This window comes from Temnothorax curvispinosus, unplaced genomic scaffold (assembly GCF_003070985.1).
Source record: "Temnothorax curvispinosus isolate PA1 unplaced genomic scaffold, ASM307098v1 QBEX01013732.1, whole genome shotgun sequence".
Taxonomy (NCBI): domain Eukaryota; kingdom Metazoa; phylum Arthropoda; class Insecta; order Hymenoptera; family Formicidae; genus Temnothorax; species Temnothorax curvispinosus.
Genome location: NW_020223512.1, coordinates 186,387 through 213,206, shown reverse-complemented (window position 1 = coordinate 213,206; position 26,820 = coordinate 186,387). Strand labels below are relative to the sequence as shown.

The following is a 26,820-nucleotide window of genomic DNA, read 5'->3' as shown; positions in this document are numbered from 1 at the left end:
ATGCTCTCATTATCTAATTATCTATTACGCGACTAATTCGTAAGCTACGTATAAAATATATAAATACAAAAATATATATATTATTAAGCATTATTATAATACATATACTATCTATTTTCTACATGGTACAACGAATATCCTATAATATATTATAATATAATATAAAATACTATAATATATTATACAATTATTTTATAATATATTATAAAATACTATAAAATTTCACTGATGTAATACCTCACAGAGTCTGGTGTTTCTGTTCGGCGTCCAGCATTCTCGTCCGATTCTGCGAATCCATTCAGCTCTACGAACAGAATCAGACTTTCCAGACGGTAAAAGATGGAAAACTTTTCCTTTTACTTGCCGCGAAAAGCAGCCGTCTGCACAACACTGCGGCATTTGCTACAAAATTAGCGTTAACGCTTTTTTCATATTCTTTTAGTTACACAAGTAGACATCAGACCACATCAAACAGGTTATGCCGTCTTTGTTATGTCGAGAAAGAGAATGATGGGTGGAAAAGGGAGGGAAACCAATAGGAACACGCGGTTCTCGGCATTTTCGCAAGATCAAAATTTTCCGACTTTTGCGCTACTCTTATAACACCAACGTCGTTCTATTCTTGTTCAATTTTTAGTAAATAACAAAGATAGAACGACGCGGTGTGCACCCGAGTAAAATTTTTGAACGCAGCCTAGTACACTTTTTGGTAAAGTGAACTTAAGGCCGGTTTCACCATCTCCGATGCCAACCAGGATTGGTCAAATGCAATTGGTCAGTTCCAATGGAATAATCGGCTGATTAAACTAATCGGAGATGATGAGGCCCTTATAATTAAAACGGAGAAAAAATTGACCAATCATATTTAAACAGTTCGGCAATTGACCAATGCCGAACTGTTTAAATATGATTGGTCAATTTTTTCTCCGTCCGAGATCTCGGAGCGATTTCTAGCATCGTGGACACAAGACTTTTTTTATGTGCCTGGATCACAAATTAATATAGGCCCGGATAAACTTGAGACCAGAATTTCCGTGATTTGATTACTGACAGACTTTTGCCCCTAGATTTGAATCCGCTGGACTAAATATATAAAATATGTATATATATGAAATCTATTATATTTATAGTGCATTGATAATTTACCTAATGTTATAATTAATTTGTATTTAACAAAATACCAACATTCGATAAATTCACACGCTGTCGGTAATTATCAACGTCAGTTGATCGACAGAATTTAAATTCAAAAATTGGCAAAGTAAATTGTATATTAATAATAATATGATAATCTATTTCTATTGTGTTATAAAACAGCGATCTATGTTAGAAATATATAATATTATATAAAATTTATTATATAATAGATATATATCAATAGTAATCTAATAAGTGAATAGATTAGATAATTATATACGTTACGCTTATGATATAAATCATTATTTTATATTGAATAATACAGATAAATTATTATATTACCTCACTATAATCACACTAAAATACATATCTGAATAAAAAAAAAAACACATGTAAACTACAAAAATTATTTTCTATTACATTATTTATTGCAATTACTGATTACGGATTTAATTTCCATTTCATCTTAACGTTCCGCGTTCTTCCGCTGATCTCAAGATCGAGTACATTGCTAGTACCAGCAACAACAATATCATCGCGAGAATGACCCAAATTCACAATTTGAGATTCATATTTCAAGTGGCGAACAGTTTAACCTCCGCATTTGCAAATTCACTTTATTTGCACGCTCCATCGTGCACCCCTCGGTCCTTATAACATTCCGAGTGTTCTAAGATCATCTCCGAACGGGGGTACTGGGGGGGTACCACTGATTGTGAGCGACAGCGACGGCGGCGGCGGCGGTACGCGCGATCTACGTGCTGGTACGATCGCTGTTTGCCGCGTGGCATCGGCGGAAACGGCCGTGGATCGCCGAGCGAGCGAGCGGGCTCGTCGCTCCGGAGTCGCGCCGACACTGCCGACAGTTGCATGTCGGATTTTGTGCCGTTCGTATAGTATCGCCCCGGCCGGCTGACTGTCCTCGCACGGCGAGACGGTGAGTAAATCTGCCCTGTAAACCGTCCGTTCGCGAAAATCGGTTTTTGCGACTCGCGAAACTCGCCGGAGCCGCGATCGCGCGCTCCGCCGCGTAGAGCGATATAAGAGCCGATCTTCGATCACCTTCGCTCGAGCGCGCGATTGAATCGTTATATTTTCGACAGGTGTAACTGGCGATATTGTCTTCGTGTAATACGTCGCGAGTACGTACTCGATATTTCGATCCGCCGGGGATAAACTTTGCGAATGTATAAGAACAACAAGGCCGGTGCGAGCGTCGAACGAATCGGAGATCAACTTGTGCTAGCGACGCGATTCAAAGACAAGTTTGGAGAACCGGTAACTCCAGAAATATAAACAGTTGATACAATACGGAATATTATTCTCCTGGTTTTCCCAATATTTTGCAATTAATTTCTGAATAGAAATTCCGATATTTCCAGTTTCGAAGACGCGAAAGTAAACTCGCGCTGAAGGGAAAGCCATGATGTATCGATTCTTCATCTATTTTAAAAGATGTCCTGTTTTGCAAAAGATAATAATTTAAAGGAATAACAAATTAAAGGAAAACGTTAATGATAATTTATCGAGATAACACAATGTTCAAAATTGGGACATAAGACGTCTTATGATATAACGTCTTAAGTGTGTTATTTGGATAAATTATATATTATTAACGTTGTCCTTTAGTAAATCATCTTTTGCAAAACAGAACATTTATTAAAATTAAACTCTTAAAATTAAGACGTCTTATGCCCCAATTTGAGACATTGTGTTGTCTGGGTAGGTATTAACTTCAGCTCTTGCATCGCCAAGAAGTGGACTTGGTTTACAATTTTTCTTAACACACACTCATATTATTTATACAACTTACAATCTTTATATTTATTACTACCTATTCTAAAGGGAAACGTTAAAATCAACACATTCGTTGTTACCAATTTGGTCAACAATAAATAAGCGGGGCAAATGATTCAGGCGCTCGGACGCGCATAAGCTTTACGTAATGTATCACCGTATCCCTTTTACGGCGGCGCGGCGGAGCGGGAATGAAAAATCGCCGTTGGGAAGTCTTTTTCCTTTATGTGCATGCACGCTCGCCGGTTTATCTAGTCCGTGATTAGGAGAGTGGAACGGGGGGGGGGCGGGCGGGCGCGGCGCGCGGCAGTGCACCTGCAGCAAAATGCGCGAATGCAAAAGCGCGCGGCGCGGCCTGGCCCGTGTGAATTAGTGTGTGAACCTGCGTAAGCGCCTACGTGCACCTCGGTAAAACAATCCCGGTGGCCGGGGGCTGGGGGACGAAAACGGAAGGGGGGGGGGGAGGAGAAAGAGAAAAATTGCCCGCGCTCTCTTGCGCGTAATGTACGATGATACGCGGCACCTCGTTCGCGAAACGCTCGGCGTTTCGATTGCGAAATATATAGGCGGGTGGATGAGTACCTTTGCAAAACCGTAATCACCGTTGCCGGTTGCGCCGTTTTTCCGCGTGTTTTCGCAACAGCGTCGTTTTTTCTTTTTTTTTTAAGAGAAAGAGAGAGAGGGGGAGGGAATTACGAAAACAATGATCTTAGACCTGAGCCAGATCCCGATAACGATATACAAGTGATAACGACGTGTGAAAGAATTTTTCTCAGATAAGTCCGATATACAATGAATCAGAGCGAATTGCGAGCGGTCGCTGTTTAAAGCGTTCGTATTTGCACTTAATTTTCTATAAGTATATGTGTATTACATGTCGCGAGTCGCGTTCTTCGTTAAGATTCGAGATGGTCTTAATTACCGCGCGAAATTCCTATATATAATTACGCCTTATCTCGGATTTCTTATCGAACGCGTCGTGTAATTACGGGACGCTCGGTGTTACGCCGTTCTTCTGCAGTTTAATCATTCATGCCGCGCGTCATATTAATCGCGAACCTTAATAGGGACAGTTAAACCAATTTCACGATTCCTCGGAATTCCTCCCCATTAATCGTTGTTGCTCGAAAGAAGCATCATCATCAACGAGTCCAGTAATCATGATTAGCTTTAAATTCATAGAGTGCGACCAGTTTGCTCTCGAGTATCTTCAAACTCAGTCGAAATCTTTCGTCTGAGAGAAATTGAGTACTTTACACATATATTTTTGAATACATTTTTTTCCGCGAGATATCGAGATTATCCCGACTTCAGCGACTCTACAAGGGACCACGTGCGATACGCTCTCACGTGTTAATATATCTTCGGTATATTTTCACACAGCCACAGTCTAATGATATCTACGAAACTCATCGAAATAATCGGAGATAGCGACGAGCGTTCACCCCCCGTTGTCTCTTTTAGCGAAAGTGCCGCGGCGAAAGTGAGTCGACAGAATCGAGATTACCCCCGTCGCGAAAAGAGCTTCGCTGTCATTTTAGCGGATCCTTTCGACGAACGTGTCGTGTACGGATGTATTATGACGCGGCACGGAGTCGCGTTACGCAACCGCGGAAAAAGAGTTGCACGATCCTATATATGTATATGTAGGTGGGCGAGTGCCGTGTGCTGTGTGCCGTGAGAGACATCGAGGACGCCCATGACTCATCCACGGTCTCGATCGGCGGGTGCACTTAAACGGCGGATCGTCGCCACTTCCGATCGCGCCGTTCCCGAGGCCAGTATCGATCGGTTCTCTCTTTCACGGAGAATAAATCGTCCGTCAATTTGCATACCGAGCCTCGGCTACGGCGAGCACTCGCCAAGATCAATTTCCGGCCGTTTTGAGGGATAAATATTACACACATTGTTAAACCGATGACATTTGCGATGCATTTTGCAAGGAGTCACGTTACATCATTGATCGAAAAAAGTTGACATATATACACCAATAAAAAAATCTTGAAATGAGATTATATTATGTTAAACGAAGAAAACTTGTCTGAATAAAATCATTTATATTATAGAACTAGTGATTTGCTTCAAAGGCTTCGATATTCGAAGATTCGTTCGTCATAAAAATCTTCGAAGATCAAAGTTTCGAAGAATCACAATAATACAATTGTTAATTTAACACAATAGTATAATAGTACTGCAAATAGGCACACATTTATTAAATTATACAACAAAATCCGAATAAAATTTTTAATGTTGCTATTATGTAGTTTATGTCGCAAATATATTTTTCGAAGACACCTTAAACTTCGAAGGTTCGAAGCTATAGAAGAATAACAGCCCTAATTTATATAGTTAGTTATTAAACGAAGTTTTACATAGTTCAATCACGAAAAAAAAGTTGAAATAAAACGTTGAAATTCTTATAAAAAGATTATATATCTATTGTTGCGTACATATACTAATATCTCAGTGTTGATTTAACACTTCTTTTTTTCGTGTGACCAATGCCATTTAATGGTGACAAGCGGAATAATAAGCAGTTAAATTAGCGGTAATATCCGCATATTGCGCAAATTAATGGAGAATCTGTCCACTAATATTTCGGTGCATCGAGAGATACGGTCGAACTATTTTGCCAATTGTGCCGCTCCATTAATCGGCGCAAAATGCTGAGCGGAACTGGATGCAAATTGGAGATCGCGGGACCGAAAGCTCGACCCACACTGCACTCGATCTAATCACCAAGTGCTTTTGATGACGGCGATGGTGCGAAGGTTGTTCCAATTAATGTTAAACGACGTAAAATGATGAAATATACATCGCCGCGGCCGTGATTGAAACAAGAAACTCATCATCGCGCGGCGAATTTATTATAATTAGATCTCGCGTTTGCTGAAGTTTATTAATTAACATTCTGGGGGGATAAATTACTGTATTTTAATAAACGCATCTCGAACTGTATTAACATATTATTACTCGCTGACTTCATTTTCGATATTGCGATCCGGAATAATTTCCGCAAAGAATGTTTAGTAATGCGATTAATGTCGGACTAATAAGTTTCAATATTACACGAGGATTATATCCCACGTTTTTTAAATTGTAGATACGCCGCTAATAAAATAATAGATAAAAATGTCACAGATATATGGTTCTATTTTCTCGAGAAAGCTACATATATTTAAAAAAAAATGTTTTCTTTTATTTTGGCCGTGGGTTTTGGTGCGGTAAATTCGGTGAGCGCTCACGCGTGTCTCCCTGTTTCGGTATGCCGGTCCCACCTGCCGTTTCCTGCTTCCTCTCGCGTCCCTTTCATTCCCTCCCGACCGGGCCCTTTCAATGGATTGGGGGCCTGTCGCGCGGTACGCGTCAGCGCGAGGCACCTCCGCACGCAAAGTGCATTCGGATCCGATCCCGAGGTGCGCATTAGCGCGCGATTGTCTCCGCGAGAGCGTGAGGTCGCGCGAACGAAGGCGCGGAGAACGCGAGAGGCACCGCGCCTCTCGCTCGGAGAACAATACCGGGAAAGCGATCTCTGACAGGTCGGGCGGAAGAAGAGCAAAGACGCCGTGCCCGTGCGAGGCGACCCGGGGGGGATCGATACCACCGCGCCTTGCTGTGCCGCGAATTAAGAAAAAAAAAGGGAAAAGAAAAAAAGGAAAGGGTTAACGAGACGACGGGAAGAGGAAAGGAGGAAAACGACGCAACATCTGGACGTTACGGTTTCTTCTGCTATATAGTAGAAGAAGGTGAACGAACCGAAGGCGAACGATTCCTCACCTCTCTCTTTTTCCTCTTCTCTCTCTCTCTCTCTCTCTCTCTCTCTCTTTTTCTCTTTGCAATGCAGCTCGCATCTCTCGGAACGCAGAAAATTGCTTCTTAGCATGCTTAGACGCCGCGACGTGTTGCAACATTGTTCGCCTCATCGTTCGGCCGTATCGCTTCGGTATAGGGATCGATTTAAGGAACCGTTTCGATATACGTCGTCGCCATTGTTCATCACGCGGAGATTCGTTCTTGTGGATTAGCGCGATTCAAAACGCATGCACCGCCGCGTCGCGTCGCCGCCGTCCCGTAGCCGCGATGTCCTGCGGATCGATGCAAGGATTTACCGCTGGCTTTTACCGTTACGATATCTCTAACGGGATGCGGAGAGTACGACAGAAGGAACAAGGCAATTTCTCGCGCTTTCCAGATCGACCGCGCGTTCCCAGCAGTTGCGACTGCTACTCGACACGGTAATCGCGGTGTAATATATCAAGTAACAATTGCGGGCATTCAGAGTCTTTATTTAGCTACTCCACCGAACTGTACCGAGTTTTGCGTTTTGTCACGAGCTCGTCTCAGATATTTTATTTTAGTTTAGAACGAAACATGAAATTAGCGCATTCAAAGGCGTAACAAACTGAAGACAAAAGAAAGTAAAGATAAATAAAAGTAAAGATGATTAATTGATTATACCTAGATTTTTATACAGGGTGTTCCAGGTAAAATTTCAGGGTATTGTAGGAAATTGAATTTGGAACAAAAAAGTTCCTATAAATATAGGAAACGCTTCGTTGAAAAGTTATAGCTATAATAAACTTTAAAAAATTATGGTTTTTTTATTATTTTTAAAAATATAACTCTTCGAAACTTTTTATTTATTTGAAAAAAGTAACAAAATAAATTTTATAGGTAATTAAATAACAAACTAAATTACATTCCTAATTTCATTTAATTCTGATAAGGCCTTGAAAAGAAAATAAGCTCAAAACAATTAAAAAAGCAGAAACTTGAAAAAACTATTATTTGATGATCTTTGTATAAACACTACATTCGTAGCATTCGCACTTTAGTGTAACAATTAGTAGATAGTTATTTTTAAAAGTCACTAAAGAACGTGATTTTTTTAAATTTTTATTAGCTATAACTTTTTAACGAATCGTTTCTGGCCTTATGTTTATACGAGATTTTTTTGTTCCTTTAATATCCTATAAGACCCTGAAGTTTTATTGATCTGACCTGGAACACCCTGTATACGGAGTTTCGCGTTTTGTCACGAGCTCGTCTCAGATTATTTTATTTTAATTTAGAACGAAACAAAATTGGGGCATTTGAAGGCGTAACAAGCCGAAGACAAAAAAATACAATAAATAAAAGTGCAAATGAATACTTAAGTATATCTAGATTTTTATTCAAATACTCTACCGAATTGTATACCAAGTTTCGCCGTTTTGTCACAAGCTGGTTTCAGATATTTTATTTTAATTTAGAACAAAGCATAAAATTGGGGCATTCAAAGGAGTAACAAACCGAAGACAAAAAGAAAATATTATACGATAATATAAATAAGAATAAAGATGAATATATCTAGATTCCTGCGCAGCTCGCTTTTTTTTTAAGTAAAAACGTTGTTCATATCGGATGCGCTCGCATGCAAATGTGACAGGTTTAGTGCACTGTGTCGCAACCGACGACAAGGGGACGGGAACGACGGGGGGCTTTTTCGAAATTCTGTCACGGCGCGCCGGCGGCGCGTGTAAAAACGCGAGATGCAGCCGCTCGTGACGACCTTTGATCGCGCTTGCTTGCCTGTCGGATTGTCGAATCTGGTGACGCCGGAAAATACATACGGAACGGCGTGGCGTGGCGCGGCCGTGTCGCCAGAACGACGGAGGAAATGACAAAACGACCCGTCGTTTTGTGCCTCTCTGTGTCTACGATTTTATCGTATGCCGTGCACGACCACCTGCACAACCCCGGAACGTGTCCGCCGCGCAAGCTGAACTCGAAAATCGTCGGAAGGACTGCGTTACGCAATCGCAGAATTATCTCTGCGCGATAGCAGACAGGTGGATGAAAAATTGAGGAATTTGTGAATAATAATACCATTTTGAAAAAAAAAAAAAAAAAAAAAACAGATCTCCAATTTCTACAAGGTGTGTCGAGAGTTGCCCACATTTTTGTTTCATTTAAAGATTCTCATTTGGTAGTCAATATTTTAATATATGCACATGTATCATAAGTCGCGCCTCATCTCTGGAGAATGAGTTGACGAAGACAAAATAAGTCAAAAATAAAGAATGACGAAATTACGTTTGAGCTTTCTTTAAAGAGTCAAGTAATCGAAAAATTTATTTGGATTATTATTTTTATTTGAATTAAAAGTTTGTAATTGTTTTGATAACAATAAGAACTTGAGAATTTTTTAGAAGTTATACTAAAGAAGTATACTTTAAAAGTTATTTGATTGAAATTCTTTAAAGAAGGCTCAAACGTAATTGAGTCATTTTTTATTTTCGATTTACTTTGGCTTTGTTGATTCATTCTCCAGAGATGGGTTGTGACTTATGATACACTCTATATAAATATATTAATTTTAAAAGCGGTTTTTCAAAAGTAAAAGCGACAGCTTTAAAAAAGAACTGTGTTACAATTTTATATTTTATATATGGAATTTCTTTGGCGGGACATTAATGCCGAAAGAGATATAATTCGACAAGTGGAACATAATCCGACAATGTCTGTTGTTTTAAGAAAAAAGATATGGAAAGAATACATGGAGCAGCTGCACCATGTTTCACCGAAGAGGAACGGCGATTATTTTGGAGTTGTCGTGCCTCCCGTCGTCGTCGCTTATCTCGATAACGCGTCGCGATAAGCGATAAATTGAAACCGAGAATTTCGATTTTCGCGTTCAGTCGCACCGGAGGCGAGGACGGAGTCGTCGAAATACGCAGGGTATTAACGTTAAAAGTGCAAACCTAGTTCCATCTGTCAATTTTCAAACCGATAAGCTTCTGCACTTCCGTCATTACTGCAAAATTGTCCTGCACGGCACGAGATAATAATTGCGCATATACGGGGTGTCCTGAAACCGTCGATCTTAATTCTACCAGCAGACAGTATTTTAGACACCTTGAGAATACTTAATTATAATTCGAATAAGATCAAAGAAAATTTTTTTAGCGGAATGTAGAATTAATTAAATAACTTTTTATTTTATTCGAAAGTAAAATTAAAAATATTTTTAATATCGATTCCAATTTAAGAGATTGAAGGAACGATTTCGTAGAAGTTTATAACTTTTTGACCATCAAATACAATGAGATTCGTATTTTGTTTCCGAATATACATTCTGATAACGCTCGATAGCCATTTATCAGAATTGTTTATCTGAAGCTTTAACTTGAGAGATCCTCACGGACCACTGTTTGGACTACGACCAATCCTCAATCCTTATCGACCGTCATGGCACTTTTGTTGCTTCTTCCGTCAATAATGCGCGGCTTAAAATAAGACCGAGAATCGCCGGGACTGCTAAGAATCTCCATTCAGCATACGTGGTAGAGCGGAAGTCAGGACGGACGGACACGATTCATTCGCCGGAAACTTCTCCGAAAGACACGGTGCTAGAAAGTATGTCCGCGCCAGCAGAAGCTGTCGTCGGCGATTTGCGTTCCGCATAAGCGCGCGAGAATGACACACGGATTCATTTTGTCTTTACAGCACTATAGCTCGCTCGCATCGATCGCTCTCGTTGCGAATTTCAATGTGAATCTGCGCTTTCGTACGGGATAATTCCGCGAAACTACCGGATATCCGTTTAACTATAGATATGCCTTGTTCAATTTGAAGTCGATTTTCTCTCAGCGAAGAAATCGAGGAAGGTCGTCGTTTACCGCAATTTTCTAATATTATGTATTTTTTTAAGAAAGAATCAAATCGAAATTAAATTAAAATCTTGGTAAAGAATACTTAAAATTGTTTAATTAATGTTGTCCAAGGCTTAATTTGAAAAGGATTCTTTGATTTAAACAATTAATTCCCCGAAAGTTATCAACGACAATCTCCATGCTTTTGTTGAAAGAATATTAATTTTAAATCAGCTGAGGAATTAATTGTGAAATAGCTAGAAAAACGTCGGGTGATCTCAAGATAGCCTACATACTAAATGACATTTCTCATAAATAATTTAATTATATTTCTCGCGTTAGAATTATAATTTATATCTATTATACGAAACGTTCCAGCTAATGCACTTTCTCTCTTCTCTATCTAAAACGAAGACTAAAGTAACGACGATGGAGAATAGAGCGGAGTGTATCATCTCGATCGTATAATCGTATGTTCCAGAGTGAAGCTCGGGATGGAGAACCAACAGGTGTGGGTCCGTGACCCCCAGGAGGGTTTCATAATCGGGAAATTCACGGACATGGTGGACGGGGACGCCCTGATCGTGCCCCTCGACCCGAAATATCCGCAACGCACCTGTCCGCTGGACGAAGTACATCCTGCCGGCGAATATACCAAAGATGTCGAGGACAATTGTAAATATTCCCGCGGCACATGCGCGTTATCTCGTGATTTTACGAAAAAGAGAGAAAGGAAAAATTCCGAGAAACGGTTCGACCTCGTAAAGGCAACGAGGCTGATTTTACGCCGCGGATGTTATGAAGGAAGAGAGAACGGAGCGAAAAGATATAGCGTTATAGCGCCTGTTTACTCGCGATTGCTCCCTCCGATTGTTATACACCGTGACGTGCCTGTGCGTTTCGTCCATTTTATACATATATCAGAAGATTAAGATCGCGCGGTCACGCTCGCTTCTCACGCGAGACTTTCGCTCTTTTGCAAAGGCACTTTCACTGATTTTTTTCTCCTCCTCATCTCCTTTTTCTCTAAATTGTCTTCCCCCAGGTGCCCTGATGTACCTGAACGAGGCCACGCTGCTGAATAATATTCGCACTCGCTACTTCAAGGACAGGATATACGTGAGTAATTACGGCGGCGACGCTGAGAGGTCGAGTCGCTCTCCCTGCGTTTCTATTTTTTAATCTCTCGGTTCCGCTATTAAATTTCAGACTTACGTCGCCAACATTCTGATAGCCGTGAACCCGTATTACGAGGTAAAGGATCTCTACTCGCCGAGGACCATCAAGTCTTATCAGGGAAAGTCCTTGGGTGAAACGCCACCGCACGTCTTCGCCATCGGTACGCGCATAATGACCCCTCTGGCACCCCCTTTCCCCATTTGATACGCTCCTGACGAGAATACAGAGCAATTTTCCTTTATCTTCGCAGGCGACAAAGCATTCAGAGACATGAAAGTGCTGAAACAATCTCAGAGCATTATCGTATCCGGCGAATCGGGAGCGGGTAAGACCGAGTCGACCAAGTATCTCCTGCGGTACCTCTGCGATCTCTGGGGCTCGACGGCCGGCCCGATCGAACAAAGGATTCTCGATGGTAAACAAAAGAATTATAAGAACTTGATGAAATCAGCAAAGTGTAATTCAAATCAATTAACACCGTGTGAAGACGTGTGCAAAAAATTGCGCAAGCTGAGATGTGTCCTAAGAAAATATTTTCGTTGCGGTTCAACAAGTTAAAATTCAAATTATGACGCTTTTTTTTTTTTTGCTACAATTAATCCGCAGCGACTCCGGTGTTGGAAGCGTTCGGCAACGCGAAGACAAAGCGCAACAATAACAGTTCGCGTTTCGGCAAGTTCATGGAGGTGCACTTCGACGCCAAGTGCCAGGTGGTCGGCGGGTACATCTCCCACTACTTGCTGGAGAAGTCCAGGGTGTGCCTGCAAAGCCCGGACGAGCGGAACTACCACGTGTTCTACATGATGTGCGCTGGCGCGCCGGCCGATCTGCGCGCGAAATTGGGCATCACCAAGCCGGACGACTTTTATTATCTAAGGAATGGCTGCGCCCAATATTTCTGCAACGCGAGATCGGAGAAACGATTGAACGAGGCGCAAAAGAGTCGCGAGCAGATACAGAAGGGCAGCCTCCACGATCCCATCTTGGACGATGTTGAAGGATTCAACGCTATCGATCAGGTATACGCTGGCGAAATTTCTTCTAATGTGCGACATAAATCACATGATCGAACAAATTGAAAACTTGAAAAATTTCCGATGATTATTTATTCTCATCTTATTGATAAATGTCTAAGCTTTCTTATCTTGTGCACTATTATTTTAATAACTTTCCACGTTTCTAAATTCTTTATTATCTCTGATGAAACTTCTTCCACACTGCGACATAAATCACATGATCTTCAAACAACCTGAAAACTCGAAAAATCTTCGATAATTATTTCTCATCTTGCTGATAAATTGTTCTAAGCTTTCTTATTCTTTGCGCTATTATTTTAATCATTTTCCGCGTTTCTAAATTCTTTATTATCTTTCTTATATCAAAGGCGTTTACCCGACTCGGTTTAACGGATGCCGAACGCATGGAGATTTACACGATGGTGGCCGCGGTGCTTCATCTCGGCAACATCACGTTCGAGGACAATCCGGAGGACACAAAGGGCGGCTGCAGAATAACCGCCGACTCCGGAAAAGCGGTGACGATATCCGCAAAATTACTGGGGGTTGATCCCGAGGAGCTGCGACAAGCTCTGGTATCGAAAGTGATGCAAACCAGTCGGGGTGGCATTAAAGGAACGGTCATTATGTGAGTGCACAAAAATTTCAAATAATATACCTGTTTTTATTGTTTTTTTTTTACGGATTTAAATATTTCTTAAATTTTCTTTTATAATGCAACCTTCCTCGAGTGCTTTTACTGATTTGTCTAATCGCGACAGGGTGCCCCTGAAGGTTTACGAAGCCAATAACGCTAGGGACGCCTTGAGCAAGGCTATTTATAGCAAACTGTTTGATCACATTGTCGCGCGGATCAACAAGAGCATACCTTTCAAGGCCTCGAGTTACTACATCGGTGTGCTAGATATCGCAGGATTCGGTAGGAAAATTATTCTCGATCAGCGAACTTTCTTCCGGATTGTATAAAAACGAATCGCAATGATGATTTTTCTTTCTCGCACGTGTTTGCAGAATACTTTAAAGTCAACAGTTTCGAGCAGTTCTGCATAAACTACTGCAACGAGAAGCTTCAGCAGTTCTTCAACGAGCGGATCCTGAAGTACGAGCAGGAGCTTTACGCCCGAGAGTCCTTAAACGTCCCGAAAATCTCCTACGTCGACAATCAGGATTGCATCGGTGCGTGAAATTGAAATTGCGTGATAGAGTGCAAAATCACAAATTCGAACACTTGTTCCTCAAAATAAAAAAGCACAAATCATGTAATTATCAAATAATGAATTATACAGATTATCTTTTTATTTTTAATATAAAGCTAATTTAGAGGCGGTGTCGTTTTATCTGAATAAATTCTTTCAAAGTTTTACTTAAGATTTCACGGATAAAAATGATAAATAGTTAAATATAGTACTTCCGCTTATAGATTTTAAAGATAAATCGCGTGTCACGCTAACTTTCAGATTTAATCGAATCGAAGAATACGGGTATCTTCAGCCTGCTGGACGAGGAATCGAAACTGCCGACTCACAGTTTTGCGCATTTCACCAACGAGGTTCATCGCGCATGGAGCGGTCATTTCCGCATCACTTTACCGCGAACGTCACGATTGAAGGCTCATCGAGAATTACGAGACGACGAGGGCTTCGTGATTCGCCATTACGCCGGTGGTGTTTGCTATCAAACGGTAAAGCAATGTGTTGCCCACAAAATAGTGTATAAAAAACGTTATAAATCGAAGTCATATTTGTTTAATAAGCACTTCCTGATTTCCTTTAGACGCATTTTGCATCTTAGCGTTCGGAAAGAAATCTATATATATCTGTATCTTACACAAGTAAAGAATCATATCTCCAGTTTTTACCAAAATGGAGTTAATACATTTTTTAATACAACAGCAGCTTAAATTGTATAATGGTAAAGTGTCTATTACTAGTTCCTAAGATACAATGTTTAGAAAAAAGTCGTATTGAAAATTTTTATAGTGCTTAATTTTTAAATCAGATGCAATGTGTTATTGACAGTTATACTATTAAATCAAATTGGAATCAAAAGCCATACGATCCAAGCTTGGATCGTATGGTTTTTGATTCTAATTTAATTATATATCGTAACAGTCCTATTTCTCTGATTGTTATTTAATAAATCAAGTTGCTACTTTTTATATCTAAAAAGATATATTATTTCCCTATTTAAAACTTTAAACCTTGTTTTCTCTGAATTCATAATGTAGATATGATATTCTTTACCTCTAAGGTAAAGCATGTAACAAATATATGTATATATACCTATATAAAACTGTGAGTTTATATTTTATTCCCGCAGAATCAGTTCATTGAAAAAAACAACGATGCGTTGCACGCCTCCCTGGAAGGGCTCATTCAGGAAAGCGGTAATAAATTTCTCAGGACGCAGTTCGCCAATCATTCGTTGCAAAAGGGGAAGCTCACCTTCATCAGCGTCGGTAGTAAGTTCAAGACGCAGCTCGGCGAACTTATGGACAAGTTAAAAAGCAATGTAAGGATAAAGATTTTTTAAACTTACAGAATTTCTACTGAATGCTTCAACTTTTTTATTTACAATTCTTATCTGAATTTTTTTTTAGGGAACAAATTTCATAAGATGCATCAAGCCGAATAGCGATATGGTGGCGCATCAGTTCGACGGCAACAGCATTATGAATCAGTTACGCTGCTCGGGAATGACGTCGGTTCTGGAATTGATGGAGCACGGATATCCGAGTCGGGTGCCGTTCCACGAGCTTTACAACATGTACAAGTCGTACTTGCCACCGGAGCTCGCCAAGCTCGATCCAAGATTCTTCTGCGAGGCGCTGCTGCACAGCTTAAAGCTGAACCAGAAGGACTTCAAGTTCGGCATCACCCGAGTCTTCTTCAAGCCGGGCAAGTTCGCGGAGTTCGACCGGATCATGAGGTCCGATCCGGAGAATCTGCGCAAGCTGGTCGCCAACGTGAAGAAGTGGTTGCTGAAGTCGCGCTGGAACAAGCTGCAGTTCTGCGCGTTGTCGGTGATCAAACTGAAGAACAAGATCATCTATCGCCGGCAGCATTTGATCGTCTTGCAAAAAACGGCGAGAATGTACATCGCGAAGAAGCAGCATCGGCCGCGTATCCGCGGTATCATGAAGATTAAAAATCTGCGGAAGCAGCTGACGCGAATGGAGGAGACCGCGAGTCAATTGAAGAATCGAGAGCGATCGACGCAGGACATGAAGAGGCTCGACGACGATCTAGAGGCGGCTATACGCAAGATCAAAAACAATCCGAGGATTGCGCCGACGGAGATCGACGGTCTCTACACGTCTTTAGTGAATCAGGTGAACAAGCAAATGGCCTCTCTTCAAGATATGGTGAAGCAGCAAAAAGTCGCCGAGGAACAGGCGAGATTGAGGAAGATTCAGCAAGAGCTCGAGCTGGAGAAGAAACGAAAGGAGGAAGAAGAACGTAGGAAGAGAGAGGAGGAGGTGAACAGGCGGAAAAAGTTGGATATGGAAGCCAGGAGAAAGATCGAGGAAGAGCAAAGGAGGAAACAGGAGGAGGAGGATCAGAAGACCGCGGCTGCTCTCCAGGTTCGTCGAATTTCTATATAACCGCACTAATTTATAAACAAGTAATTTCAATATAAAAATTTAAAATATTATCTTTGTAGTTGCAAATTGTATATACAGTTACAAATTGTTTAGCTTATTACTTTTAAATTCGAAAAATAATTAATATTCGACAAGAAAATAATATTTTTGTTTGCCAAAGAATGTCTGACAAATAATCAGACAATTTTTCGTAAGTGATTATTAATATACATTATGCTCTTATTAAGGCCCAATTGGAGAAGGAAGCCATGGAAGAAAGTCGGTATCGAGAATTACTGGAGCAAGAAAGAAGAGACCACGAATTGGCGGTCAGGCTTGCTCAAGAATCGAATGGACAAGTCGAGGATTCTCCGCCGCCTATACGAAGGTAAAACCTTTAGTTTATTATTATTAAAATTAAATATTAGACAGATGTATTAAAGAAATCGGCCTTGGATAGTATCTCGATAATTACATTAATTAATATGATTTAAGCCAACTATGCGGTTTATTACTGATTAAACTAATTATATATTGATTAAGTGTATCGATATCAGTTAAACTTTTATCTAACTGTAATTTCATCGGTATCTAATTGATAATATATATATACTGTATTCAACTCATCCGTTCAAATACGATTTTGGCGTCGCGAGAAGAATCATATAGAAAGTTGTTGAAACAGAAATAAGATTATTTTGTTGTTTAAATTGACACAGTGGCTCCGACGTACGAGCACCTATGAACAACAACAGGCTAATAAGGTATCGTATAAATTACTCGGGTTTCTTGCATGAAAGACTAATGACTAATGACTAACGATTCTTCACTCCCCCCCTTTCCTCAAATGAATTAATCCTTGTCGTGACTTATGCTCATTTTTCATTGGCCATTCTTCGATGAACCTTATTTCGCAAATAAATCCAGTCGAAAGAAAACGCGTTATTCCTCGAAGAATCTGTCATGGAAAATAGATGATGATTCTCTTTTCATACATTTCCAGGCATGCTATACTAATCGCAGAGATTTATTTTAAAATTTCAGCTTTTTGCGTAGATTTCTCTTTACTCACTCTGAATCGCGTGAGCCAATATAATTTCAATTATATAATTTCAAATCATTCTTATTTCGCACTAACTTTCCCATAGATTAACGCGCCGCGTGTCTTAGCGTGTCTCGGCGTGTCCTAATCTTAAAAAGTGTTGCGTCACGAAATATTGTGAAACCGCGATTACATATTATTTTCTTATGTACGTACATCTGTCATGCGATGTAGATCGGAGCAGGTGCGTAACCAGCAGGCGGCTATGAGCAACAAGAAGTACGACTTGTCCAAGTGGAAGTACTCGGAGCTGCGGGATGCAATCAATACGTCCTGCGACATCGAGCTACTTGAGGTACGTGGACGCATACATATTTATCGGTTGAATAACCGTAATTTTTTTTATTTGAAAAAAAAAAAACTCGCTTGTTCCAGGCCTGTCGTCACGAGTTTCATCGCAGACTGAAAGTTTATCACGCCTGGAAGGCGAGAAACCGCAGGAGAACCATCATGGACGAGAACGAGAGAGCGCCGAAGTCCATCATGGAAGAGGGTAAATAATTATGATCACTGCAAATGAATAATAATGAAATAGTGTTAATTGCAATTAGATTGGTACATTAATTAGCAATAGTCCAGTGAACACCGAACATTACACTAAATAATGTAAATAAAAAAAAATAACATAGATAATGTAACATAGATGTAAAACTGATGCTTGATGTTTACTGGAAGATTGATAGCGATTGGTGACTGATAAAATATTATGCGACCGGCCTTGCAAGCGATATTTCAAGCGAAAGGTGTTGCATTTTCCAGCTGCGAAAACACCGAGGACACCGTTGAAGCAACAGATAGTCGAGTCGTCCCAGAGATACTTCCGAATCCCCTTCGTCCGTTCCTCCGCGGCCGGACAGCAGGAGAACCCGCACGGCGGCGGTAAGCGGGGCTGGTGGTACGCGCACTTTGACGGGCAATACGTGGCGCGACAAATGGAGCTTCATCCCGATAAACCGCCGATACTCCTCGTGGCAGGTGAAGTCCCCGGTCATACGTTGCATTTATGTCTTTCCATGTATTTACCATGCTCATGCTAATACGAATGCTCTGCATTGCAAATAACGTTCTGAATCGCGGCAGTAAATTCCGAAACTAATGAATAACGATTAGGTCAGGTCAAAGCAATCAGTCTTGTGAGACGATGATTAAACGTAGCTAACGGCGATAAAGGAAATAAAATATAAAATTATAGAGAACTGCAGAAACTAGAATGATTACTTATACTTATTCATTAGGTACTAAGGGGTATTTATGACTTCGCAGAAGTCTCCGAACAGAAATGCTTTTAATTTGTATTTATACTTTGCACGTTGAGTCACCCTGTTATAATACAATTTTCATTTCAAAGAAATTGTTCTTCTCTTCGCCAGGTATTGACGATATGCAGATGTGCGAGTTGAGCCTGGATGAGACCGGATTAACGAGGAAACGCGGTGCCGAAGTTCTGGAACACGAATTCAACCGCGAATGGGAAAAGTACGGCGGTAAACCGTACGTGGCGCCGTGCGATCGTAAAAAGTGAGGAATTCGTGACGGGAGTCACGTGTGTGGGAGAATGATATATTTTTGCGTCATCACGTCGTGGAAAAAAAAGAAAGAAAAAACGCTGCATAAATCAACGCGATAATTTGCGATGATATCTTTCCTACGTAGTTTCTCGCCCGATGAATACATTGGCGATTCTGTGCCTTGCGAGATGTGCCTTGTGCATTATGGCACGGACGATACATTTCTATTGTAAATTACATGTATTGTAAATTACGTCACAGTTACGTAAGTCGAAGAATTTTTTCGTCGATATTCGATATTATCGAATATTAAAAGTCCTATTTTCTTTTAGAATTAATTAGCTGTTCTAGAAATTGTGTCGACCTGATTCAGTATTCCATAACGCGTTTCATAAAAAAAATATATTTAAAAAAATTGGCGACATCGTATAACTCTAAAAAACGTGAAAATTATCACAGTTTGCTTTTTCGCCGTCAAGTTTTGCAATTTAAAACAGTCATTATAAACTATCAGATCAAGATAAGAAGATATAGCGGGAGGTTCCTTACGTTAAGCTTATGCATTGTTAGCATACATTTGTAAACTATAAAAATATAATTTTGGAATTTTCAAGATTCGTTTACATTAGTTTAATGACGATATTTAGTAGATATGTAAGTCATTCGGAAGAAAGATGGTAGTAAAGAGAAAACGTACATGAGCGATTTATTACTGTTACTTGTATCGCGCAAGTTGAATGATTGCGAACGCGGTGATATATCGAGTTAAATTTCGCAAAGATCTTGCGCGATGAATAATAGTTATGAAGCGGTAGTGATCTCATTCGGGTGATCTATTAGAATCCACGTGGTTGCGCATATGAATAGTTACACGATATTAATAAATATTTATACATATAGTATATATAATATATATTAATAAATATTTAGTAACAGAGAGCATGTATTTTTTATTTAGAAACATTATATTTTCAGATTTGTTTGGAAATATTGTAAGAGAAATGACCGCAACAGATCGTTATCTTATTTGCAACTTGCAGCAAAGATACAACCCTCAACTTAATTGAACTTATTTACAAAATAAATTAAAAGCTTTCAAACATTCATTAATCACTTATCGATACTGATGGTGGTACCCACCCACCGAAGGCCATCTCCAGCTCTTTCGCAACCGCCAGGCAGAGACGGTCTTGATAAGGCGCGGCTATGACCTATAAGTTTTTATATGCATTACGCATCGAAGCGATTATTTTACTCTGCTTGATGTCGTACACGTATTTTAAATTTTTTTAATTGCAAGAAGTAGAAGAACCTTGATCTTTTGACCAGTGGAATTTACCTGAACGCCTATGGGCATCCCCTCGTGATTAAGTCCCATCGGCACGTGCGCCGCGGGAAAGCCGACAATATTGAAGAAACCGCAGCTCGAAGCGGACAGTATTTCGCATAATATAAACTGTGAAAGAACCGGATTTCGGAAGGTGGGGTAAATAAATACTCCGTTGTCCCCCAACAAGTCCTGCGGTAGGGACAAAGAGAGAAAACGGCACATGTATAACGGCACTGGTAACAAATTGACTCGTATAGACATGATAACTGTGTCAGACTTCCAGGACACTAACCAGCAGGTTCTGTCGAATCTCCTCTCCCTGCTTCGTGTAATGCGATATTTCTGAATCCGTGAATGGGAAATGCGTCTCAATCAGTAGATTGAAGAAAATCATCTGCTTCGTGTGTTGCGACAGGCCGAACAGAGCTTTCAGCAACTCGACCGATACGTTTTTCTGGTGCTGCAAAAAACAATATCAATAGCACAATCCTTACGAGAAAATACTACAGAAAAGCTACTGTAGTTGTGAAAAAACTATACACGAAACTATGGTGAATATTACAGCAATTACTATAGTCTTATGTGTGGGTTTTTTTTTTTTTCTTTTAACTATAGTAGTTTTTCCATAAGGAGAAATAGCATATTATAAGCATATCTTTTACATTTAGATATACTACGTGTAAATATACATTTAATGTAACAATATATATAAATATAAACACAATATATATTTATAAAATGGAAGATTATATATTAATTTTATAATTACATTAATTATTAATATTATATTAATCTTCCGTTTTATTTGTCTCGATTCCTGTGATATTCTAAATGATAATGATATTTATGTATCGTAACAATGATAAAATAACACATTCCACTTCTGAAATAAACGTTGCGGCAATACTACGCTATACGCGGCTGCAATACCGTAATGCTTCGCAGTGAAATACGTCCGCGTTTTTTTCACCGCGATATGGAAAGGGCACGAACGTGACGTGACTTTCACGTACGGAAAATAAGCTGGTTATAATTATAAATTTTCCTCCTCCATCTCTACGTAAGACTACATTTTAGCAACAGTCAGCGAGGCATTAAAAGTCTTAAATTATTTAATATAACGATCCTCGTGTATATTTTACAGCGGAAAAATAAACCGCTCGTCTTGTATACCTTGGGATTGTTCGTGTCTATCAGCATTTGAGGGGGCTTCATATTCATGAACCCCGCTATCACAATTTCGATGATTGTCACTGGCCACTCTATTGGTAACTGTAACGTCAAATTAACGTATACGTTAAATCTCTTGCGTATACACACCGGTACCCCGCTGCGAAACACTGTTACCTTCTCCGCGCAGACGTCATACCGCGCGAAATGATTAGCGGCTCTCAGAACGCACTTCTCAATTTCCGGCGTCATCGGCAAAACGCCGAGGGACCTGTCCAAACTTTGTCGATAGTAAATCTTTATTTGTCTCAAGTCCACCGGCACATCTAGACGCAGGTCGCGATTGCATTTCAATGTCATCACTCTCATAAGCAGGCCGAGATCCTCGGCGTATCTAGTCATCGGGCCGAAAGTCGTGAACTTTTGAAAGTATTCGTCATCGGTGTATGGGAAGTGTCCATCGATCGGAATAAGTCCTGCAAGACAAGGAGAGAATGCAATTAATATTATATAGCGGACTTTTTAATTTTTAACTTTATGGGAAGTGTCCATCACTCACGGAATAAGTCCTGCAAGACAAGAAGAGAATGCAAAATTAATATTACACAGCCGTCTCTTTTAATTTTTTATTTTATCTCGAACATTATAATGAATTTGTAAAATATCTCTTTTTTTCAATAATAGGCTTTTTAACATATATAATCAATGTTACCAAAAAAATAATCTAAAGAAAATAGATTCAATTAAAGGATTTAAGTCTAATAAGGTCCCTCAAAGGATCAGTGATGAAAGAATGTAGAATACAAACATATTAAAGAATATCGATTTACCAGGTGTGGGTTTGTGTCCAAAAACGCCATTCAAGAAAGACGGTACTCTTATAGAGCCAGCCATGTCCGAACCAAGTCCGATCACAGAAGCACCTGCCCCGAGCAGCGCACCCTTAAACAAGAATTTATTTAAACGTTATTTTTTTTTTATTTAGAGCGTATCAAATCGTTTCATTTTAAACAGGAGTTATAAATACAATTTATTTAGTAATTTAGTCGATACATATCTTAGTTGGATAATATTTAGATAACAAAGTAAGGATATTGCGTGGTGCTGCGTTTATGTTTCCCGAGAAAGGAAAGTGCTCTGAGTGAAAGTAGTTTTATGAGTAATAAAAGACAACGTATCTCTCGCTCGCGTAAGATTGTTGGAATTTCGATGTTTCGAAGTTATCACCTGGAAAATGGATTCTCGCGGATAATCTGCGTTCGTAACCGATGAAGCAATAACTTTGCTGGTCGGTTTTTTTTATAAACTGGAGGAAAAGGTTTCTTTTCTTGTAACACACTTTACGTTATTCTTTCGATCTACCTCGTCTATTTTATACACAGAAGAAAAGAAGTGTCAAATCAAAATATACTCGTATTCTATGGAACAATCTATGATTCTTCTTATATAAGAATTTCTATTTTTTATTTCAACTTTCTTTTTAGTCGAATATAAGTGACTTCATCCAAGCAAGTTAGCAAGTTTTCGTCTAACGCAATATGTCTCTTTCATATGTCTCATGTCAAGATTATAAATTGTGTATATACTGAGTATAATAAATCTTGATCTGACATTTCTTTTTTTTCTGTGCATAAACAATGATTTCTCAAATATTTAATGATCAGAAAGCTGAATTACTTCTCCACCGGACGATCCACCGGCGGAATATCTAGTGTCGTAAGGATTACAAGTGCGGCCGAAAAGCAGATTCGTGCTGTCGAACCCGCCGCACATCTCCGGCGTGTTCGTGACGCACAGCGGTATCGCGCCGGCATTTCGGAGCATCTCGACGACCACGGCATCGCGGTCCGCCTTCACCCCTTTGAGAGGCAAAGTGCAACCTGTGTAGCTGCAACCTGCAATCGTATAGTAAACGTTTATTTATACAGAAAAAAAAGAAGTGTTAAATCAAGACTTATATTCTTGTATATAAGCAAGAATCTATAATCTTGAAATAAGATATAAATTGCGTTAAACGAAGAAAACTTGTTTGATTAAAGGTATTTATATAGTTTAATCAAGAAAAAAAAGTTGAAATTCTTGTAAGAGAATTAATTGTAAGAGATTCTTGCTTAGGTACAAGAATATACGTCCTTGATTTAACACTTCTTTTTTTCTGTGTAACTGTTAAATAAAATTGCCCACAAATACTCGCTTTAATGTACTTAATTAATATATTCAATATAATTTAAGCTTGCGTTTTCTATTTCTGTACATTTTTATATGTATATATATGTATGTGATTTTTTTAAATGTAAAGAGATACAATGAATAAAGTATTAACATCGAGGAATTCATACCTTTTAAAGCACAACATTCTTTGATGGTAATTGGAACGCCATAGAGCGGCTTTTCCTTTTCTAAAGTCTCGACATCGAATTTGCCCTCTTTCAATTGTTGGTCGCAGGTTTTCGCCTCAATTATCGCGTCGAGAAATCGATTGTCAACGACAGCGTTTAGGAAAGGATCTACTTCTTTGATGCGCGTTACATACGCTTGCACCACTTCGTAGCTCGTAATCTGTTTTTTTTTTAAATACATTTAAATACGTTTAAGATAATTTCTATTTATAGAAACTTCCTAAGGACATACTTTGTATCTATAGGGGAACGGGGGGTAGCCCCGGACATGATTGAAATTCAAGTATACCGCGTATCTATGGCCATTGTTTAAACATTATAATATGCCCTTCTGCGTATCTCGACATGTGCAGAATGTTTAAACAATGGCCATAGATACGCGGTATACTTAAATTTCAATAATGTCCGGGGCTACCTACTGTCCGGTACTACTCCCCGTTCCTCTACATGTTACAAAGTATAGCGAATTGTAAAAATAAAAATTTATCGTAATAATTATATGCAACTGGCACAAAGTAAAGGAATAACTATCGCTAAAAATATAGCGAATAACTCACCTCTCTCTGTCTGATTTTCTTAGCGATCGTCGTGGCACTTAACATATATATGGAGTGAGTAATCGGTGGTATACTTGGCGGTTTCTTGTAAATAAATAACAAGATCCGACGAAATATTTCATATATGGCATTTATGACGCAGAACACATAACGTATTTTCAACAACATTGCCTGTAAGGTAAACACTTTTTATTTAAAATGTATAAATTAATACATAAATTATTTACGCTAATTGACATAAACAGTTAAACTCAGACGATTTGACTTTTAAGCCAAAAAAATGTTTAAATACCCGCCGGTTTTGACGTACGTCGATATCTATATTTGAAGAACCGATGTGCTTATCAGCGAAACATAGAACGGCCGAGATTAGTATTACGCAATTGCGCAACAAAGTTTTAAAATCATGGACACACCTCACACACCGCATTATCAACAACCGTACATACATATAGCTTTGCGATGCTGGCTAGGTGGTCTTATTGAATTTCGCGTCACGGTTCGCGGAGCTCCGGATAATCGTAACCATAAGTCTATCGCGTGCCTGGCGCGCACGTAGATCATTGAATAACAATGCCATGGCTTCTTTCGCAATCGGCCGCGACTAGATATTTCGGGATCAATAATCGTACATCACGTTCGCATCTGCGGCGTAGGTAAATCGGAACGCGTTTTTCCAAGGCCTCGCGCCACACTTTCTTCCTCCCCCTTTCCTCCCCATGAAATTTTATAATTTAATCTCGTTTATTATAAGGATAAAAAAATTATATATATTTCTTTTTAATTCTCATGAATATAGAAACCGGGCTAACTAAAAACCAGCGCGGTAAATGATGCGCGAAAGTTTTATTTTTATTTTTATTTTACATATTTTCCAACCTTTGACTGCGTGCCGACTAGATTTGTCAGACTTGAAACACAGCTCCGGTTGGAGTGGTAAAATCCTCTACCTACACCTAATTAAATCGATTCGATTTAATTTTTGATGATATATATGCATCTATAAATATAACTGTAAAGAAAGGAGAGGATTTTACTACTCCAACCGGAGCTGTGTTCCAAGTCTGACTTATCTAATCGGCACGAAGTCAACGGTTGGAAAATATGTAAAATAAAAATAAAAATAAAAATAAAACTTTCGCGCATTATTTACCGCGCTGGTTCTTAGTTAGCCCGGTTTCTATATGTGCGAATTTCTATTGGAACCTATACTTCGCTTTTTAATTCTATTCTAAAAATTATATTTTTTTTTATCTTTATAATACAAATATATATTATATGTATATGTAATATGTGTACATCGTATTCGATAATCCGCAAGTGTTTTTTTACGTCTGCGTCAACGAAGAGCTCGGTATTTCAACATGGTAATAAACTCTCGTCTGTTTTTTCGCTGTTTTCTGCGGAAAAAGGAATGACTAAACGCTCGTGTAAATTGACCGACGCGACGCGACCCGGGGACTGCTCTTTGGTCAAGTACACTCCCATACGGACACTTGCGCGACGTACAAAATATCTAGACCCGGATACATGGAGCTACGTGTGTATCCTGAATAATTCAATTCTTCCCGCGCGGGGTGCCATGTAAGGCGATTTCCTCATCATCATCGGCCGCGAACGTAGACGAAAGAAAGCTTTCGCTCTCGACAATATTCAGCGCGATCCTCGCGCGGACGGTTTCGACATCCACGACAAAATCGGCCTCATCGGTCACATCGAAAACGCCTTCTCCAGCACGAAAATTATTACGGAAGATTAGATTCGACAATCTCAAGATCGTGACAATCGTCGGTTTTCTCGTGTTTTCACTAAATTGCACGAAGACTCGCGCGGAACGTGTAAAAAAAAAAAATACTCCCTTCTGCATAATTAAGTCATTAAAGTTGTCAACTATATTTTATATTATATTTCGAATGCATAATTTCTTGCGATATCGGAAATTATCTTTTAATCGGTCGTGACTTTCCGCATTGCGCAGGAAAAACTGATACACCAGAGTTGGCTCCGATAAATATCAATTAAAATATATTACGTAAGCGCGAAATACTGAGAGAAGTGTTTGTTCCGATGAAACCGTTGTTGATAACAATATATTTGTTACAACAATTCAGACATCATTAATTATAATCCTACGAAGAAAATATGCTGAGAAAATATCAATTAATAATTGAGCAAATGATAATACATCAGAGTCGATGTATTCATTAATTAAGATTCACACATTATTTGAAGTATCTATACAAATATTTATCTTATCGGGTTTCGAGACGTTTGGCTCCGGATATCAAGTGCTTACTTTATTCAGTATCGTCATGTAGAAGCGAATATAGTTGGTGCTTTTTAATGATAGACGACACGTACGCCTTACTAATCAAGAACGCGATATTCAAACGTAGTTGTTTTTGTTC

The 26,820-nt window shown here is 39.4% G+C and overlaps 2 protein-coding genes across 7 annotated transcripts in view; one reads left to right on the top strand and one right to left on the bottom strand.

The window, feature by feature from the left end:
• LOC112463879 (myosin heavy chain 95F) overlaps window positions 1-19,566 on the top strand; it is a 33,340-nt gene extending 13,774 nt beyond the window's left edge. Inside the window, exons 1-18 of one of the 3 annotated variants that reach the window (XM_025030544.1) lie at window positions 1,928-2,074; window positions 11,050-11,243; window positions 11,614-11,687; window positions 11,778-11,907; window positions 11,998-12,162; window positions 12,354-12,766; window positions 13,132-13,391; window positions 13,525-13,682; window positions 13,775-13,939; window positions 14,221-14,444; window positions 15,083-15,274; window positions 15,363-16,346; window positions 16,595-16,734; window positions 17,066-17,110; window positions 17,623-17,743; window positions 17,824-17,941; window positions 18,208-18,423; window positions 18,819-19,566. In XM_025030544.1, the coding sequence (XP_024886312.1) occupies window positions 11,063-11,243; window positions 11,614-11,687; window positions 11,778-11,907; window positions 11,998-12,162; window positions 12,354-12,766; window positions 13,132-13,391; window positions 13,525-13,682; window positions 13,775-13,939; window positions 14,221-14,444; window positions 15,083-15,274; window positions 15,363-16,346; window positions 16,595-16,734; window positions 17,066-17,110; window positions 17,623-17,743; window positions 17,824-17,941; window positions 18,208-18,423; window positions 18,819-18,970 (3,738 nt within the window). In that variant the 5' untranslated portion in view covers window positions 1,928-2,074; window positions 11,050-11,062 and the 3' untranslated portion in view covers window positions 18,971-19,566. Of the gene's footprint in view, window positions 1-1,927; window positions 2,075-11,049; window positions 11,244-11,613; window positions 11,688-11,777; window positions 11,908-11,997; window positions 12,163-12,353; window positions 12,767-13,131; window positions 13,392-13,524; window positions 13,683-13,774; window positions 13,940-14,220; window positions 14,445-15,082; window positions 15,275-15,362; window positions 16,347-16,594; window positions 16,735-17,065; window positions 17,111-17,622; window positions 17,744-17,823; window positions 17,942-18,207; window positions 18,424-18,818 lie in introns of those variants that run through there. The other 2 variants (XM_025030545.1, XM_025030546.1) reach the window with 2 other exon arrangements.
• A 315-nt stretch (window positions 19,567-19,881) lies between these two features.
• Window positions 19,882-26,820, bottom strand: part of LOC112463883 (fatty-acid amide hydrolase 2-like) — a 10,569-nt gene continuing 3,630 nt past the window's right edge. For 3 of the 4 annotated variants that reach the window (XM_025030555.1, XM_025030554.1, XM_025030553.1), the window contains 9 exons: window positions 24,413-24,583; window positions 23,796-24,015; window positions 23,134-23,351; window positions 22,287-22,398; window positions 21,634-21,932; window positions 21,460-21,558; window positions 20,579-20,746; window positions 20,296-20,475; window positions 20,063-20,167 (listed from right to left, as the gene is read on the bottom strand). In XM_025030555.1, coding sequence (XP_024886323.1) covers window positions 20,063-20,167; window positions 20,296-20,475; window positions 20,579-20,746; window positions 21,460-21,558; window positions 21,634-21,932; window positions 22,287-22,398; window positions 23,134-23,351; window positions 23,796-24,015; window positions 24,413-24,580 — 1,569 coding nt within the window. In that variant the 5' untranslated portion in view covers window positions 24,581-24,583. Of the gene's footprint in view, window positions 20,168-20,295; window positions 20,476-20,578; window positions 20,747-21,459; window positions 21,559-21,633; window positions 21,933-22,286; window positions 22,399-23,133; window positions 23,352-23,795; window positions 24,016-24,412; window positions 24,584-26,820 lie in introns of those variants that run through there. The other variant, XM_025030556.1, reaches the window with a different exon arrangement.